Source organism: Heptranchias perlo, chromosome 2 (assembly GCF_035084215.1).
Source record: "Heptranchias perlo isolate sHepPer1 chromosome 2, sHepPer1.hap1, whole genome shotgun sequence".
NCBI lineage: Eukaryota > Metazoa > Chordata > Chondrichthyes > Hexanchiformes > Hexanchidae > Heptranchias > Heptranchias perlo.
The window spans coordinates 24,222,765-24,242,437 of record NC_090326.1 but is presented as its reverse complement, the minus strand read 5'-3'; the positions used below and the strand labels follow the sequence as shown (position 1 = coordinate 24,242,437).

Here is a 19,673-nt window from a genome sequence, read left to right as displayed (position 1 = left end):
CTCTCGTCCCCATACCCCCCCTCTCTCTCTCTCGTCCCCATACCCCGCTCTCTCTCTCTCTCGTCCCCATACCCCCGCTCTCTCTCTCTCGTCCCCATACCCCCCCTCTCTCTCTCGTCCCCATACCCCCCTCTCTCTCTCGTCCCCATACCCCCCTCTCTCTCTCGTCCCCATACCCCCCCTCTCTCTCTCGTCCCCATACCCCCCCCTCTCTCTCTCGTCCCCATACCCCCCCCTCTCTCTCTCTCTCTCTCGTCCCCATACCCCCCTCTCTCTCTCGTCCCCATACCTCTCTCTCTCTCTCTCTCTCTCGTCCCCATACCCCCCCCTCTCTCTCTCTCTCTCTCTCTCGTCCCCATACCCCTCTCTCTCTCTCTCTCTCTCTCGTCCCCATACCCCCCCCCTCTCTCTCTCTCGTCCCCATACCCCCCCCCCTCTCTCTCTCTCTCTCTCTCTCTCTCGTCCCCATACCCCCCCCCTCTCTCTCTCTCTCGTCCCCATACCCCCCCCCTCTCTCTCTCTCTCTCTCGTCCCCATACCCCCCTCTCTCTCTCGTCCCCATACCCCCCTCTCTCTCTCTCTCTCTCTCGTCCCCATACCCCCCCCTCTCTCTCTCTCTCTCTCTCTCGTCCCCATACCCCCCCCTCTCTCTCTCTCTCTCTCTCTCTCTCGTCCCCATACCCCCCCCTCTCTCTCTCTCTCTCTCTCTCTCGTCCCCATACCCCCCCCCCTCTCTCTCTCTCTCTCTCTCGTCCCCATACCCCCCCTCTCTCTCTCTCTCGTCCCCATACCCCCCTCTCTCTCTCTCTCGTCCCCATACCCCCCCCTCTCTCTCTCTCTCTCTCTCTCTCTCTCTCGTCCCCATACCCCCCCCCCCCTCTCTCTCTCTCTCTCTCTCTCTCTCGTCCCCATACCCCCCCCTCTCTCTCTCTCTCTCTCGTCCCCATACCCCCCCTCTCTCTCTCTCTCGTCCCCATACCCCCCCTCTCTCTCTCTCTCTCTCTCTCTCTCGTCCCCATACCCCCTCTCTCTCTCTCTCTCTCTCTCTCGTCCCCATACCCCCCCCTCTCTCTCTCTCTCTCTCTCTCTCGTCCCCATACCCCCCCCCTCTCTCTCTCTCTCTCTCTCTCTCTCTCGTCCCCATACCCCCCCCCCCCCTCTCTCTCTCTCTCTCTCTCTCTCGTCCCCATACCCCCCTCTCTCTCTCTCTCTCTCTCGTCCCCATACCCCCCTCTCTCTCTCTCTCTCTCTCTCTCTCGTCCCCATACCCCCCTCTCTCTCTCGTCCCCATACCCCCCTCTCTCTCTCGTCCCCATACCCCCCTCTCTCTCTCGTCCCCATACCCCCCTCTCTCTCTCGTCCCCATACCCCCCCCCTCTCTCTCTCGTCCCCATACCCCCCCCCTCTCTCTCTCTCGTCCCCATACCCCCCCCCTCTCTCTCTCTCTCTCTCTCTCGTCCCCATACCCCCCCCTCTCTCTCTCTCTCGTCCCCATACCCCCCCCTCTCTCTCTCTCTCTCTCTCGTCCCCATACCCCCCCCCTCTCTCTCTCTCGTCCCCATACCCCCCCCTCTCTCTCTCTCTCTCTCTCGTCCCCATACCCCCCCCTCTCTCTCTCTCTCTCTCTCTCTCTCGTCCCCATGCCCCCCTCTCCTCTCCCCCTCCCGCCCCCCCCCTCCCGCCCCCCCTCCCGCCCCCCCTCTCCTCTCCCTCCCGCCCCCCCTCTCCTCTCCCTCCCGCCCCCCCCTCTCCTCTCTCTCCCGCCCCCCCCTCTCCTCTCTCTCCCGCCCCCCCCTCTCCTCTCTCTCTCTCCCGCCCCCCCCCTCTTCCCCTCTCTCTCTCCCCCCCCACCTTCCCCTCTCTCTCTCCCCCACCTTCCCCCTCTCTCTCTCCCCCACCTTCCCCTCTCTCTCTCCCCCACCTTCCCCTCTCTCTCTCCCCCACCTTCCCCTCTCTCTCTCCCCCACCTCCCCTCTCTCTCTCCCCCACCTTTCCCCTCTCTCTCTCCCCCACCTTTCCCCTCTCTCTCCCCCCCTTTCCCCTCTCTCTCCCCCCCTTCCCCCTCTCTCTCACCCCCCCTTTCCCCTCTCTCTCCCCCCCCTTTCCCCTCTCTCTCCCCCCCCTTCCCCTCTCTCTCCCCCCCCTTTCCCTCTCTCTCTCCCCCCCCTTCCCCCTCTCACTCTCACTCCCCCCCCCTTCCCCTCTCTCACTCTCTCTCCCCCCCCCATTCCCCTCTCTCTCCCCCCCCTCTTCCCCTCTCTCTCTCCCCCCCTCTTCCCCTCTCTCTCTCTCACTCCCCCCCTTTCCCCTCTCTCTCTCCCCCCCCTTTCCCCTCTCTCTCTCCCCCCCCTTTCCCCTCTCTCTCTCCCCCCCTCTTCCCCTCTCTCTCCCCCCCCCTCTTTCCCCTCTCTCTCTCTCTCTCTCTCACTCCCCCCCCCTTTCCCCTCTCTCTCCCCCCCCTTCCCCTCTCTCTCTCCCCCCCTTCCCCTCTCTCACTCCCCCCCTTCCCCTCTCTCACTCCCCCCCCTTCCCCCTCTCTCACTCCACCCCCCTTCCCCTCTCTCACACTCCACCCCCCCCTTCCCCTCTCTCACTCCCCCCCCTTCCCCTCTCTCACTCCCCCCCCTTTCCCCTCTCTCTCTCTCTCCCCCCCTCACTCCCCCCCTCATCCCCTCTCTCTCTCTCTCCCCCCCTCTTTCCCCTCTCTCTCTCTCTCTCTCACATCCCCCCCCCCCTTCCCTCTCTTCTCTCTCTCACTCCCCCCCCCTTTCCCCTCTCTTCCCCCCCCTTTCCCCTCTCTTCCCCCCCCTTCCCCTCTCTCACTCCCCCCCTTTCCCCTCTCTCTCTCCCCCCCCTTCCCCTCTCTCTCTCCCCCCCCTTTCCCTCTCTCTCTCCCCCCCTTTCCCCTCTCTCTCTCCCCCCCCTTCCCTCTCTCTCTCCCCCCCCCCCTTCCCCTCTCTCTCTCCCCCCCCTTCCCCTCTCTCTCTCCCCCCCCTTCCCTCTCTCTCTCCCCCCCCTTTCCCCTCTCTCTCTCCCCCCCCTTCCCCTCTCTCTCCCCCCCCCTTCCCCTCTCTCTCCCCCCTTTCCCCTCTCTCACTCTCTCTCTCTCTCACTCCCCCCCCTTTCCCCTCACTCTCCCCCCCCATTCCCCTCACTCACTCCCCCCCCTTCCCCTCACTCACACCCCCCCCTTTCCCCTCTCTCACTCCCCCCCCTTTCCCCTCTCTCACTCCCCCCCCTTTCCCCTCTCTCACTCCCCCCCCTTTCCCCTCTCTCACTCCCCCCCCTTTCCCTCTCTCACTCCCCCCCCTTTCCCCTCTCTCACTCCCCCCCTTTCCCCTCTCTCACTCCCCCCCCTTCCCCTCTCACACCCCCCCCTTTCCCCTCTCTCTCTCCCCCCCCTTACCCCTCTCTCTCTCTCCCCCCCTCTTCCCCTCTCTCTCTCTCTCACACTCCCCCCCCTTTCCCCTCACTTTCCCCCCCCCTTCCCCTCTCTTTCCCCCCCCTTTCCCCTCTCTCTCTCCCCCCCCTTTCCCCTCACTCTCACCCCCCCCTTCCCCTCTCTCTCTCCCCCCCTTTCCCCTCTCTCTCTCCCCCCCCTTTCCCCTCTCTCTCTCTCCCCCCCCTTTCCCCTCTCTCTCTCCCCCCCCTTCCCCACTCTCTCTCCCCCCCATTCCCCTCACTCACCCCCCCCTTCCCCTCTCTCTCTCCCCCCCTTTCCCCTCTCTCTCTCCCCCCCTTTCCCCTCTCTCTCTCCCCCCCTTCCCCTCTCTCTCTCCCCCCCTCTTTCCCCTCTCTCTCTCCACCCCTCTTTCCCCTCTCTCTCTCTCCCCCCCTCTTCCCCTCTCTCTCTCCCTCCCCCCCTCTTCCCCTCTCTCTCTCCCCCCTCTTTCCCCTCTCTCTCTCCCCCCCTCTTTCCCCTCTCTCTCTCTCCCCCCCTCTTTCCCCTCTCTCTCTCTCCCCCCCTCTTTCCCCTCTCTCTCTCTCTCTCACTCCCCCCCTTTCCCCTCTCTCTCACTCCCCCCCTTTCCCCCTCTCTCTCACTCCCCCCCCTTTCCCCTCTCTCTCTCCCCCCCCCCTTTCCCCTCTCTCTCTCCCCCCCCCCTTTCCCCCCTCTCTCTCTCTCTCCCCCCCCCTCTCCCCTCTCTCTCTCTCTCCCCCCCTCTTCCCTCTCTCTCTCTCTCTCCCCCCCTCTTCCCCTCTCTCTCTCTCTCTCCCCCCCTCTTCCCCTCTCTCTCTCTCCCCCCCTCTTCCCCTCTCTCTCTCTCCCCCCCTCTTTCCCCTCTCTCTCTCTCCCCCCCTTTCCCCTCTCTCTCTCTCTCACTCCCCCCCCTTTCCCCTCTCTCTCACTCCCCCCCTTTCCCCTCTCTCTCACTCCCCCCCCTTTCCCCTCTCTCTCTCCCCCCCCTTTCCCCTCTCTCTCTCCCCCCCCCCCCTTTCCCCTCTCTCACTCCCCCCCCTTTCCCCTCTCTCACTCCCCCCCTTTCCCCTCTCTCTCACTCCCCCCCTTTCCCCTCTCTCTCACTCCCCCCCTTTCCCCTCTCTCTCACTCCCCCCCCTTTCCCCTCTCTCTCTCCCCCCCCCTTTCCCCTCTCTCTCTCCCCCCCCCTTTCCCCCCTCTCTCTCTCTCTCCCCCCCCCTCTTCCCCTCTCTCTCTCTCTCCCCCCCCTCTTCCCCTCTCTCTCTCTCTCTCCCCCCCTCTTCCCCTCTCTCTCTCTCCCCCCCTCTTCCCCTCTCTCTCTCTCCCCCCCTCTCTCTCTCTCCCCCCCTCTTTCCCCTCTCTCTCTCTCCCCCCCTTTCCCCTCTCTCTCTCTCTCACTCCCCCCCCTTTCCCCTCTCTCTCACTCCCCCCCTTTCCCCTCTCTCTCACTCCCCCCCCTTTCCCCTCTCTCTCTCCCCCCCTTTCCCCTCTCTCATTCTCACCCCCCCCCCCTTTCCCCTCTCTCACTCCCCCCCCTTTCCCCTCTCTCACTCCCCCCCCTTTCCCCTCTCTCATTCTCACCCCCCCCCTTTCCCCTCTCTCACTCTCTCTCTCTCTCTCTCCCCCCCTCCCCTCTCTCACTCTCTCTCCCCCCTCTCTCACTCTCTCTCCCCCCTCTCTCACTCTCTCTCCCCCCCCCTCTCACTCTCTCTCCCCCCCCTCTCACTCTCTCGCACTCCCCCCCCCCTCTCTCTCGCACTCCCCCCCCCCCTCTCTCTCGCACTCCCCCCCCCCCTCTCTCTCGCACTCCCCCCCCCCCTCTCTCTCGCACTCCCCCCCCCCCCTCTCTCGCACTCCCCCCCCCCCCTCTCTCTCGCACTCCCCCCCCCCCCTCTCTCTCGCACTCCCCCCCCCCCCTCTCTCTCGCACTCCCCCCCCCCCCCTCTCTCTCGCACTCCCCCCCCCTCTCTCTCGCACTCCCCCCCCCCCTCTCTCGCACTCCCCCCCCCCCTCTCTCGCACTCCCCCCCCCCTCTCTCGCACTCCCCCCCCCCCCTCTCTCGCACTCTTCCCCCCCCCCTCTCTCGCACTCTCCCCCCCCCCTCTCTCTCGCACTCTCCCCCCCCCCTCTCTCTCGCACTCTCCCCCCCCCCCCCTCTCTCTCGCACTCTCCCCCCCCCCCCTCTCTCTCGCACTCTCCCCCCCCCTCTCTCTCGCACTCTCCCCCCCCCCCTCTCTCTCGCACTCTCCCCCCCCCCCCTCTCTCTCGCACTCTCCCCCCCCCCCCTCTCTCTCGCACTCTCCCCCCCCCCCTCTCTCTCGCACTCTCCCCCCCCCCCCCTCTCTCTCGCACTCTCCCCCCCCCCCCCTCTCTCTCGCACTCTCCCCCCCCCCCCCTCTCTCTCGCACTCTCCCCCCCCCCTCTCTCTCGCACTCTCCCCTCTCTCTCGCACTCTCCCCTCTCTCTCGCACTCTCCCCCCCCCCTCGCACTCTCCCCCCCCTCTCGCACTCTCCCCCCCCCCTCCTCTCTCGCACTCTCCCCCCCCCCCCCCTCCTCTCTCGCACTCTCCCCCCCCCCTCCTCTCTCTCGCACTCTCCCCCCCCCCTCCTCTCTCTCGCACTCTCCCCCCCCCCCCTCCTCTCTCTCGCACTCTCCCCCCCCCCCCTCCTCTCTCTCGCACTCTCCCCCCCCGCCCCCATACCCAGCTCCCCGGCGGCGCGCGTCCTACTCACCACGGGTCAAACTCATGGATGATGCTCTCGAAGCGGATAACGGCGAATAACCGGGAGCTGAAGCCAGCCAGCCAGGCCAGGAAGAGGACAGTGAAGGAGAGGAGGGACTGCCAGCCGGCCGGGTGAGAGACCAGGCTCCTCACCTCCAGCGCAGAGCGCTCCGCCATTTTACAACACTAAACGGAAGAAGAAGGGAAAAAAAACCCCACACAACCGCAGCGGCCTGTAATATTTAAATAACTGTTTAAATGATAGCCGAAGTGACCGGGGGGGAGGGGGAGGGGCCGGACCGAGCCGGGGAGAGGGGAGGGGGAGGGTCTGTGTCTCAGCCCCGCACTAACATCACTCACACAGTGGCGGCGCTCGGTCCGGGGCCGCGTGTGCCTCGCCAAGCTCCTTCCCTCTCACGGGGTGGGAACCGATCGGCCGCCACCGCGGTAGCGGAACCAGCAGGATTTGGGGGGGGAGGGATGGGGGAAGAAAAAAACCGGTGACACCCAGCGCGAGCGGAAGAGGCAAGAAAAACCGCCGCGGATTCGATTCGATTCGATTTTTTTTCTCCCCCACCCACCTTCTTTGACCGTTGGTTTGGGTTTACTTGTCAGCCAATCGGCGAGAGGCTTATTACGACGTCGATACGAGATGGGGCGTTTCGCATCGGCGGAGCCTTTGATCCAATGCGCGAAGGCGTTTTGGGACCAGCAGCGGGGACGGCGTGGAGGCCGATCATTGGAGCCGGAGATAGGGGAGGGAAAGGTTCGAGGGAGAAGAGCAAGCCGGAGCTGGTTAGGTATTACGCATGGGCCATAGTGTGTGTGTGTGTGTGTGTGTGTGTCAGTCAGTGGGAGAGGAAGTGAAGTGGAGAGAGTGTCAGTCAATGGGATGGTCCCGTGGCACCTGTCACTCATCCACCGGTTGCCACGGTTGCCATTGTTCTGAACATTCCATCACACCCCAGACTCCAATGCTGCTGCACCAGATTGATGCCAGTTTTACAGGGAATCTAACCATTTTTTAAAAAAAAACTTGTCATGTGCCACACATTTGGAGGAGACGCCCCCGTTTTAGTTTAAATAATGTTTAAATAGGGTATCTTGTCTGATCACTACTCTGTTCTAACATCCTCTGATTAACAGCTCTGGAACCTTTCTGTTGCCCTGCGGTGATGTCTCTCATTCTTTCCTCCTGTTTAGTTCTTGTGCCCCTCCCCATTTTTCTGCTCGTATGCCACTCTTTGCTCTCTGCGTCGCTGTCACACACTTGCCTTGTTACATTTCTCCTTGTTTCTGACTTTTTTTTCCCCCTCCAACCCCCATTACAGATTTAAGCACGTAATCTGGGTTGACTGAGTATAGTGAATATCTGTTTTTAATATAATGGGTCATTTGCTGGCTTTCTCTGCCTTCCGGATGTTTCTGCCTCTCTCTGTTTTTTTTCTCTGTTTTTTTTTCCTGTTTGTTTTTTTGTTGAATGTGTATTCGGGGGTTCTGCAGGTGACACCTCTCTGTCTGAACACGGTGATTGCCTTGGCAACGGGCAGTTGCAGGGGCAGTCTGTAAACACCATGTATTGTTCTATATGTATAAATGCGTAGGCTTCGAGGAGATCCTGAACATTTACCTGAGGAAGGAGGAAGTCTCCGAAAGCTTGTGAATTTAAAATAAAATTGCTGGACTATAACTTGGTGTTGTAAAATTGTTTACTATAGTGAATAAGGCAGATGAGCTGAGGGCACAGATAGACACGTGGAAGTATGATACCATGGCTATTACTGAAACATGGCTTAAAGAGGGGCAGGAATGACAGCTCAACATTCCGGGTTACAGGGTTTTCAGACAAAATAGGGGGATAAAAAAGGAGGGGGGTGGCAATATAGGTTAAATAAATAATTACAGCTGTGAGGAGGGATGACCTGTCAGAAGGATCATCAAATGAGGCCATATGGGTTGAGCTAAAGAACAAAAAGGGCAGTCAAACTTCTGGCAGTGTACTAAAAACCCCCAGTCAGGGAGATAGAAGAGCAAATATGTAGGCAAATTTCTGAGAAGTGCAAAAACAATAGGGAATTAGTAGGGGATATTAAACAATAGTAGGGGATTTCAACTACCCTAATATTAACTGGGATACTATCAGTGCAAAAGGTACAGAGGGTGCAGAATTCTTAAATTGCATTCAGGAGAACTTTTTTAGCAAGTATATAGCAAGCCCAACAAGAGGAAGGGAGGAGAGGGGGGCAGTTCTGGATTTAGGTTTAGGGAATGAAGCTGGGCAGGTGGAAGGAGTATCAGTTGGGGGGGGTGGGGGAGAACATTATGTGATAGTGATCATAATTTAGTTAGATTTAGCATAGTTATAGAAAAAGATAAAGATAGAATAGGCACAAAAGTTCTCAATTGGGGAAAGGCCAATTTTACTAAGCTGAAAAGTGATTTAGCAAAAGTGGACTGGAAACAGCTACTTGAAAGTAAATCCGTGTCAGAGCAGTGGGAGGTATTCAAGGGGTTCAGAGTAAACACATTCTAGAGCCCCCTGGATGACAAGGAGCATACAGGGTAAGATAAGGCAAAAAAGGGAAATTTATGTCAGACACAGAGAGCTCAATACTGCAGAAAGCCTAGAGGAGTATAGAAAGTGCAGGGGTGAAATTAAAAGGAAATTAGGAAAGCAAAGAGAGGGCATGAAAAAATACTGGCAAGTAAAATTAAGGAAAACCTAAAAATGTTTTATAAATACATAAAGAGCAAGAGGATAACTAAGGAAAGAGTACAGCCTATTGGAGACCAAAAAGGTAACCTATGTGTGGAGGCAGAAGATGTGGGTATGGTTCTTAATGAATACGTTGCGTCTGTCTTCACAAAAAGGGGGACGATGCAGAGATTGTAGTTGAGGAGGAGTGTGAAATATTGGATGGGATAAACATAGTGAGAGGAAGTATTAAGAAGTTTAGCATCTTTGAAAGTAAATAAATCGCTAGGCCCGGATGAAATGTATCCCAGGCTGTTAAGAGAAGCAAGGGAGGAAATAGCGGAGGCTCTGACCATCATTTTCCATTCCTCCCTGGCCACGGGTGTGGTGCTGGAGGATTGGAGGACTGCTAACATTGTACCGTTGTTTAAAAAGGGAGAAGGGGATAGATTTAATAATTACAGGCCAGTCAGTCTAACCTCGGTGGTGGGCAAATTATTGGAATCAATTCTGAGACATTATAAACAGTCATTTAGAAAGGCACGGGTTAATCAAGGTCAGTCTACATGGATTTGTTAAGGGAAGGTCGTGTCTGACTAACTGGATTGAATATTTTGAGCAGGTAACAAGGAGGTTTGATGAGGGTAACGCGTTTGATGTAGTGTACAAGAATTTTAGCAAGGCTTTGACAAGGTCCCACATGGCAGACTGGTCAAAAAAGTAAAAGCCCATGGGATCCAAGGGAAAGTGGCTAGTTGGATCCAAAATTGGTTCAGTGGCAGGAAGCTAAGGGTAATTGTTGACGGGTGTTTTTGCGACTGGAAGGCTGTTTCCAGTGGGGTTCTGCAGGGCTCAGTACTAGGTCCCTTGCTTTTTGTGGTATATATTAATGATTTGGACTTGAATATGGGAGGGATTGATCAAGAAGTTTGCAGATGATACAAAAATTGGACGTGTGGTTGATAGTGAGGAGGAAAGCAGTAGACTGCAGGAAGATATCAATGGACTGGTCAAGTGGGCAGAAAAGTGGCAAATGGAATTCAATCCAGAGAAGTGTGAGGTAATGCATTTGGGGAGGGCAAACAAGGAAAGGGAGTACACGATAAATGGGAGGATGCTGAGAGGAGTAGAGGAACAAAGGGACCTTGGAGTGCATGTCCACAGATCCTGAAGGTAACAGGACAGGTAGATAAGGTGGTTAAAAATGCATACAGGATGCTCATCGAACCTCCTTGTTACCTGCTCAAACATTGGTTAGGCCACAGCTTGAGTACTGCGTGCAATTCTGGTCACCACATTACAGGAAAGATGTGATTGCACTAGAGAGGGTACAGAGGAGATTTATGAAGATGTTGCCAGGGCTGGAGAATTTTAGCTATGAGAAAAGGTTGGATCGGCTGGGGTTGTTTTCTTTGGAACAAAGGAGGCTGAGGGGAGATTTAATTGAGGTATATAAAATTATGACGGGACTAGATAGAGTGGATAGGGAGGACCTATTTCCCTTAGCAGAAGGGTCAGTGACCAGGAGGCATAGATTTAAAGTAATTGGCAGAAGGATTAGAGGGGAGCGGTGGAGAAATCTTTTCACCCGGAGGGTGGTGGAGGTCTGGAACTCACTGCCTGAAAGGGTGGTAGAGGCAGAAACCCTCAGCTCATTTAAGAAGTACTTGGATGTGCAGTTGAAGTGCTGTAATCTACAGGGCTACGGACCAAGTGCTGGAAAGTGGGATTAAACCGGATAGCTCTTTTTCGGCCGACAAGGACACGATAGGCTGATTGGCCGCCTCCTGTGCTGTAACTTTCTATGATTCTATGACAGTCAAATCCAGTACTGAGAGAGTGTTGCATTGTTAGAGGTGTTGTTAATCCGACATTTTGTCTGTCTGTTCAGATGGATGTAAAATGTCCCATGGCACTATGCAAAGAACAGGGAGTTCTCTCAGTATCTTGGCTAACGTTCCTTCTCTACCAGAGTTAGCAAAAACAGATTATCTGATCATTTGTTTGGTGATTGTTGGACCTTGCTATGTGGCAATTAACTGCCATGTTTACCTACCTAAGAACAGTGACTGAATTTCAGAAATGATCCATCAGTTGTAAAACACTTTGGGAGGACACGTTATATAAATTCAAGTTCTTTTTTTCTCTCACTCAGTTTAACCATCATTCCCTCTGGTTTGCCTCTTCTGTGTATGTCTCTCAGTCACTCCATTTTGAGCTCATACATGTTCCTTTACAGATGTACTAAATTTTCGTCTCTTACCTTCTCAAAAGCTCCAGGTACGCAGAAAGGTGCTAGCCTACATTCGTCGTGTCAGAGGTGGACACTAAGTTCGGGGGGTGGGGGGGGGGGAGGGGGAGTGGAGCCTATTACCTTAGCTGCTGGAACATGAAGGAGAAAGTGGGGGGCTTTCGACTCTGGCCAGGAAGGAGAGTGATCAGGCCAGGAGATGATATGGGGAAGGCTGAGGCCTGCGTTGACAAGCCTGGACTTTTATAAATAAATAGTATTTTTCTGTGCGTTTTACTGTTTTAAAAACCAACTGTTTAATTTCAACCAGTTGTATTTATATTGTATAAAGTCCAATTCTATTAATTAAAACCTCATTGTTGGCAATTATCTGAATTTGGCAGGTTCCCATCAGTAGAATTAATCCATTACTAGATCTTGATCAGAGTGAAAACATACTTAAAAAGCTGTATAAAATTTTGATGATGTAGTTGCGATGTGCTCTTTATATGAAATAATAAAAACTGAAGTTACTGTGGTACAATATACTTCAATTGATGCAGTGCATTCTGCTTGCCAGTCCTCTGCTTCCTGTGCCCTAGACCCTTTCTCTGTCCTCTAGCCCATGCCTAGCCCTTTGCTCCCTTTTCCTAATCCTCTTTTCCCCTTACCCAGACCTGATGCAAAGTCCACGTACCACTGAATGAAACACCTAGCAGTGGCAACATGTGCTGCTCCCCATAGATCAAAGTAGTGGATGGCATTACCTGTTCAAGTTGAAGTTAGAGGAAGGAAACTATAGAGAGTTCTTTGAATATAAAATAGTAACCCTTAGATATCTTTCATTTGTTTCTTTTCATGTAACAGGCTAAATTTGCAAACTTTGGTGCTAAAGACAGAAATGATCAAATGCTATATGTAACGTGATGTTGCGACCAAGGGAAGAAGGATGACTAATGTAAGAACAAAGAACGTGCATTTATATAGCGCCTTTCATGACCTAGGAGAGTCTGGGGTCAATTGAAAATTTCAAAACTGAGATTGATAGATTTTTGTTAGGCAAGGGTATTAAGGTTACGGAACCAAGGCGGGTAGATGGAGTTAAGCTACAGATCAGCCATGATCTAATTGAATGGCAGAACAGGCTCGAGGGGCTGAATGGCCTACTCCTGTTCCTAATCCAGTAGGGTGAGTTTTATCAGTTTAACCCAAAATCCAGAAACTCCAATTGTAATGTGGTTCACAACAGGAACAGGCTTAATGGACCAAATGGCCTTTTCTCATTCCATGTTTCCTTACATTGTTAAGATATCCAATTTTTAAAACTTTTTCACAAGAAGTACTCAAGACCTTTTGCTTCAGAAGGCAGCCACACCCCTTAGATTAAATACTTTGGAATTGACGCGTGGTCAGGGACAGGATGGTGTGACTGTGAGTGAGGCAGGTACAGGGATCCAGGAGGTAGTATTGCAGGAGCCTCAGTCCCTGCGCTGGTCCAATAGACTTGAGGTTCTTGCAACCCTTGTTGGACAAGTGCGGGGACTGCGGGGAGGACGAGCAAACTGACCACGGCACCGTGGTACAGGAAGCCGTTCAAGTGGGGGGAGTAAAAAGGAAGGTGGTTGTAGTAAGCGACGGTATAGTTAGGGGGATAGACACTGTTCTCTGCAGCCAGGAGCATGAGTCCCTAAGGCTATATTGCCTACCCGGTGCCAGGGTTAAGGACGTCTCCTCCGGGCTGGAGAAGAACTTGGAGTGGGAGGGGGAGGATCCAGTTGTGGTCCACGTAGGTACCAATGACATAGGTAAGACTAAGAAAAAGGTTCTGCTGAGAGAGTTTGAGCAGCTAGGGACTAAATTAAAAAGCAGAACCACAAAGGTAATAATCTCTGGATTATTACCTGAGCTACAAGCAAATTGGCTTAGGGTAAATAAGATCAGAGAGATGAATGCGTGGCTCAAAGATTGGTGTGGGAGAAGTGGGTTTCGATTCGTAGGGCACTGGCACCAGTACTGGGGAAAGAGAGAGCTGTTCCGTTGGGACGGACTACACCTGAACCATGCTGGGACCAGAGTTCTAGTGAATCGAATAACTAGAGAGGTAGATAGGGCTTTAAACTAAATAAGCGGGGAGGGTCCCGGTGGAGAGAAATTTAGAATGCTAAAGAGAAGACAAAGAAGCAGTGCAGGAAAGTGATTGGGGTAAGGATAACCAGATTGTGTCAGAAAGGGACAGAGCGTACAAACAAAAGCGTGCACTAACAAATAGGGTCCAGGTAAGAAAAAATGTTAATAAGACAAATAGAGCCGTAGTACAAAAAATGTTAAGATGTGTAAAAAGGCAGATCTAAAGGCTCTGTATCTGAATGCACGAAGCATTCGTAATAAGGTAGACGAATTAACAGCCAAATAGATGTAAACGGATATAATATAATTGCGATTACGGAGACATGGCTGCAGGGTGACCAAAGCTCAGAGCTGAATATCCAAGGGTATTCGATATTTAGGAAGGACAGGCAAAAAGGAAAAGGAGGTGGGGTGGCATTGTTAATAAAGGATCCAATCAGAGCAATAGTGAGAAAAGATACTGGCTCAGAAAATCAAGATGTAGAATCAGTCTGGGTGGAGTTAAGAAGCACCAAGGGGTAGAAAACACTGGTGGGAGATGTCTAAAGGCCTCCAAACAGTAGTGATAATGTAGGGGATGGGATCAAACAGGAAATTAGAGCTGCATGTAACAAGGGTACTACAGTAATCATGGGTGACTTTAATCTACATATGGACTGGCCAAACCAAATTAGCAATAATACTGTGGAGGATGAATTCCTGGAGTGTGTACGAGATGGTTTTTTTAGACCAGTACATTGAGGAGCCAACCAGTGAACAGGCTATCCTAGATTGGGTATTGTGCAATGAGAAGGGGCTAATTATTAATCTTCTTGTGCGGGGGGTCCTTTAGGGAAGAGTGACCATAACATTATAGGATTCTTCATTAAGGTGGAAAGTGAAGTAGTCCAATCCGAAACTAGGGTCCTAAATCTAAACAAAGGGAACTATGAAGGTATGAGGAGTGAGTTGGCTATGATAGATTGGGAAGCTTCATTAAAAGGCATGATGGTGGATAGGCAATGGCTAACATTTAAGGAACAAATGCATGAATTGCAACAGTTATACATTCCTTTCTGGCGCAAAAACACAAGGCAAAGTGGCCCAACCATGGCTAACAAAAGAAATTAAGGATAGTGTTAGATCCAGAGGCATCATATAAAGTTGCCAGAAAAAGCAGCAAGCCTGAGGATTGGGAGCAGTTTAGAATTCAGCAAAAAAGGACCAAGAGATTGATTAAGAGGGGAAAAATAGAGTATGAGAGTAAACTTGCAAGGAACATAAAAGTGCACTGTAAAAGCTTCTACAAGTATGTAAAAAGAAAAAGATTAGTGAAGACAAATGTATGTCCCTTACTGTCAAACGGGAGAATTTATAATGGGGAACAAGGAAATGGCAGAGCAATTAAACAAATACTTTGGTTCTGTCTTCACGGAAGAGGACACAAATAACTTCCCAGAAATGCTAGGGAACCAAGGGACTAGTGAGAAGGAGGAATTAAAGGAAATTATTATTAGTAAAAAAAAAATAGTGCTGGAAAAATTAATGGAACTGAAGGCCGATAAATTCCCAGGGCCTGATAATCTGCATCCCAGAGTACTGAATGAGGTAGCCGTGGAAATAGTGAATGCATTAGTTGTCATCTTCCAAAATTCTATAGATTGTGGAACAGTTCCTGCAGATTGGAGGGTGACAAATGTAACCTCACTATTTAAAAAAGGAGGGAGAGAGAAAACAGGGAACTACAGACCGGTTAGCCTAACATCAGTAGTAGGGAAAATGCTAGAGTATTATAAAGGATGTGATAACAGAACATTTAGAAAATATCAACGGGATTAGACATGTTTTAGATGGATTAGACAAGTCAACATGGATTTATGAAAGGGAAGTCATGTTTGACAAACCTACTGGGGTTTTTTGAGGATGTAACTGGTAGAATAGATAAGGAAGAACCAGTGGATGTGGTTTATTTGGATTTTCAGAAGGCCTTTGGTAAAGTCCCACATAAGAGGTTAGTGTGCAAAATTAAAGCACATGGGATTGGGGGGTAATATACTAGCATGGATTGAAAATTGGTTAACAGACAAGAAACAGAGAGTAGGAATAAATGGGTCTTTTTCGGGGTGGCAGGCAGCGACGAGTGGGGTACCACAGGGATCAGTGCTTGGGCCCCAGCTAGTCACAATATATATCAATGATTTGATGACAACACAAAACTAGGTGGGATCGTGAGTTGTGAGGAGGATGCAAGGAAGCTTCAAGGCGATTTAGACAAGTTGAGTGAGTGGGCAAATACATGGCAGATGATGCATAATGTGGATAAATGTGAAGTTATCCACTTCGGAAGGAAAAACAGAAAGTCAGAGTATTTAAATGGTGATAGATTGGGAAATGTTGATGTACAAAGGGACGTGGGTGTCCTTGTACACCAGTCACTGAAAGTAAACATGCAAGTGCAGCAAGCAGTTAGGAAGGCAAATGGTATGTTGGCCTTCATTGCAAGAGGATTTGAGTACAGGAGCAAAGATATCTTACTGCAGTTATACAGGGCCTTGGTGAGACCACACCTGGAGTATTGTGTGCAGTTTTGGTCTCCTTACCTAAGAAAGGATATACTTGCCATGGAGGGAGTGCACCAAAAGTTCACCAGACTGAATCCTGGGATGGCAGGACTGTCGTATGAGGAGAGATTGGGTTGGCTCAGTCTGTATTCACTCGAGTTTAGAAGAATGAGAGGGGATCACATTGAAACATATAAAATTCTGACTGGGCTAGACAGACTGGATGCAGGGAAGATGTTTCCCCTGGCTGGGGGGTTCAGAACAAGGGATCACAGTCTCAGGATACAGGGTAGGACATTTAGGATTGAGATGAGGAGAAGTTTCTTCACTCAGAGGGTGGTGAACCTGTGGAATTCTCTACCATAGAAGACTGTGGAGGCTAAGTCACTGAATATATTTTAGAAGGAGCTAGATAGATTTCTAGACACAAAAGTCATCAAGGGGTATGGGGAGAGAGCAGGAATATGATATTGAGATAGAGGATCAGCCATGATCACATTGAATGGTGGAGTAGGCTCGAAGGGCCAGATGGTCTACTCCTGCTCCTATTTTCTATGTTTCTATGATTGTGGTGCACAGCTCTGGTGACATCCACCAAGGGGTCTAAATGCAAAGACAAAAATGGTAACCTCGCTCAAGACTGGATTTATACACTTAGCAGGCCTCATGTATTTATTTTTCTCAGCAGTTTGTTCCGCTCACTTGCCCTGAAGGTTGTTGCTTCTTTGCTGGGTATGATTCCACAGTCACCATTCACCCTCCAGTACCTTGCCCAAACAGCCATTATTTCTGTGTGAACTTTGATCGGAGTGTCGTCAGGTTACTTCACTGGGAGGAGAGAATCACGGCCAAGCTGAATCCTCAAACCTCACTCAGTGTCTACACATGCATGTATACACATACTTCCTGCAAGAGTTGCTGGGTGACCATCAGGAGTTGGGTTACCCCTCTCTAAACCTAGGGGCATTTAGTTCAATTGTAGCACTCCTATTGCTACCCCGACTAGGGTTGCTAACCCTCCAGGATTGTCATGGAGTCTCCAGGAATTGATGATTAATTTCCAGGACACTGCTGCGAGCAACACCCTGGAGAAAAATTATAGGGACAGTAAAAAAAAGTTTGCTTTTTTCATTTTCTTTGAACACTTCAATATTTTTATAACTAATAAACAGGAGAAGGGAAATAAAGGCTGTTTTACTGACAGTCAAGAATCATCCAATCAGGTAATGAAGAGTCTGATCGCTTTCCAATTGGCCAAGGGAAGGCGGTGTACCGTGAGGATGGATGTGTTGGGTGACCAACACATCCATCGGGAGTGTGTGGGGAGAGGTTGGAGGCAGGAGGTTATGTGGTAAAACCTCCAGGAATACATTCAACTAGACTTGGCAACCCTAGCCCCGACTGACATCAGCTAGCTAGATCAGTCCTGGGATCTTCCTTGTCTGTATGGCTTAGCTACGTACTGAGCAAACTTGCTGAGCCGCGGGGACAGTCTACTTCTCAATTATTTTCATTGTCAGTGACCTTTTAAAAAAAATCCTGTTTTCAAACACCCCTATACATTTTAGTCGATTTACAATCTGCGTTGCTCTGTTTCTCGAAAATTACGGACCTCGCACAGGCGATCAATCAAGCCCTAGGAGGCCCCAAAACTCATTAGCTATTCTTCAGAATAATTAGTCCTACTTTCCACACGTGATCACCTCATTTTCTAAAAATAATATCTTAACACTGACGTGAAGGATTGTAAAGAGTCCTTCTTCACTGCCGCCTCCAGAATCCTGTTCCATAGTTTGATCCCCTTCTGAGATAAGTAAAATGTCTAGATATCTAAGCTCGCTCCCTGTTTCTAAGTTTACATGGCTGGCCCCTAGTTCTACCCGACCCCATCACCTCAAACATGCTATCTACTTGCATGTTGTCTATGCCATTAATAATTCCTGGATCAGATTCCCTTTAAGCCTGCTTCTCTCCAGTAAAGGTAAACCCAAGACATGATAAGCTTGAGCTTATTCTGCAAACAATTATAAGAAGTTGTGGTGCTGCTCCCCTTCAGTTCTCAGAAAACTATCTTAAGGTGCCTGGAATTTGCACTGTCAACCAGAAAGCATTTATTTCCCAGGCTACCATCTCATCAACATTATCTGTCGATTGCCAGATATTATTTTACAATTGCCCTCGTACTTCTGTGTTGAAAGTGCATGCATTAGACTCCCTCCTGAAGACACACTCAATGTAGAGTTAGGTCCTTCAGGGTGCTGCCATCAGATTATAAAAGAAAAGGGTCTACTCCTGTTGGGTCTCAAAGGCAACCAATTACAACGGTAATGGATAATGTCTGTGGCTCATGTCACCTGTTGAAAAATAGTTTTGGGTGAATGCCAGAGATGGGTTTCCAAAGAGACCCATTAGTGCAACATTGCTATGCTTTTTTTTATTATTGTAACTAACTGTGTGAAAGTTTATTAAAAAAACATAACTTAGTTTAGGCTATAATATTTTGAAATGGCTATTCAATTTTCGGAACATCTGAACGGATGGTCCTATATGAGAGATTAGCCTGTAGAAACAAATAAAGGTAGTGTGAAAACGCCATTGGGAATTGCTAAGGTCTGTGGAGATGTAAGTGGGATGGCATGTAGAGTTGATTAGCCTTTGGAAAGGGAAAGAATACGCTGGGTCAAAGGTTGATGTTTACCAGTCTTAATTGCAAGGGCATCAATTCAGACAAGTGTGGAAAAGCTGACACACAAAAGGGAGTTGCAGCAGAGCTGTCACATGTCAGTGATAAGAAAGGGTATAAAGGGAGAGGGTATGCACCTCGGTGGGGAGCTACAATAAATCCTCCAAAGAAGAAAGAAGCTACAATTGGCATAGCTCCCAGAACAGAGATAATTACTGTGTTCTGATGGTAAGATTGCCCCATAGCAGAAATGTTACACAATGTCCTCTTACTGCTGCAGTCATGTTGCTGCTTTGCTGGTACTTAGAATTTGTCATAAATAAAGATTAAATTGATTTTTTTTACATGCGCAGTCATGTCTGATTTAAGAGGCCTGAACCCAAATTGTATTTAGAGACACAGTACATAACATTTAGGCCAACACACCAACATCTACTCTTTTCAGTCCTTCCTGCACCCACTGGATGTCTGGACTGTTATTACAAATTCGGGTATGTTGTGAATAACCTTCTTGTCATTCATTGCCTTCAGTGGTTGGCGTATCCCTTGCATTCTTTAGTTGATTCACCCTACCCAGTATCTACTAAAACGTAACTCAAGATGTAACAGTGCATTCCCCCTTGACATATGAACTGGAATTCATGTCTTTTGCACATGCCTTCGAGTGTGCAGCGAAGGTTCACAAGACTGATTCCTGGGATGGCAGGACTATCGTATGAGGAGAGATTGGGTCGACTCAGCCTGTATTCACTTGAGCTTAGAAGAATGAGAGGGGATCTCATTGAAACATATAAAATTCAGACAGGACTAGGCAGACTGGATGCACGGAGGATGTTTCCCCTGGGGGGGGTCTAGAACGAGGGGTCATAGTCTCAGGATACGGGGTAGGACATTTAGGACTGAGATGAGGAGAAATTTCTTCACTCAGAGGGTGGTGAACCTATGGAATTCTCTACCACAGAATGCTGTGGAGGCCAAGTCACTGAATATATTTTAGAAGGAGCTAGATAGATTTCTAGACACAAAAGACATCAAGGGGTATGGGAGAGAGCAGGAATATAGTATTGAGATAAAGGATCAGCCATGATCATATTGAATGGCGGAGTAGGCTCGAAGGGCCGAATGGCCTACTCCTGCTCCTATTTTCTATGTTTCTATGTGCTTCTCCAATCTTTCAGTAGATGAACTGTTTACACTTTAGGGAGACAAGGCTAAAACAAAACATTACGGTGTTTTATTCCTCAGACAGCAAGT

General features: G+C 50.9%; 1 protein-coding gene across 2 annotated transcripts in view; it reads right to left on the bottom strand.

The window, feature by feature from the left end:
- Nucleotides 1-6,752, bottom strand: part of stt3b (STT3 oligosaccharyltransferase complex catalytic subunit B) — a 132,984-nt gene extending 126,232 nt beyond the window's left edge. For both annotated transcript variants that reach the window (XM_068001202.1, XM_068001210.1), the window contains exon 1: nt 6,155-6,752. In XM_068001202.1, coding sequence (XP_067857303.1) covers nt 6,155-6,321 — 167 coding nt within the window. In that variant the 5' untranslated portion in view covers nt 6,322-6,752. The remainder of the gene's footprint in view (nt 1-6,154) is intronic.
- Nucleotides 6,753-19,673: the final 12,921 nt, after the last annotated feature.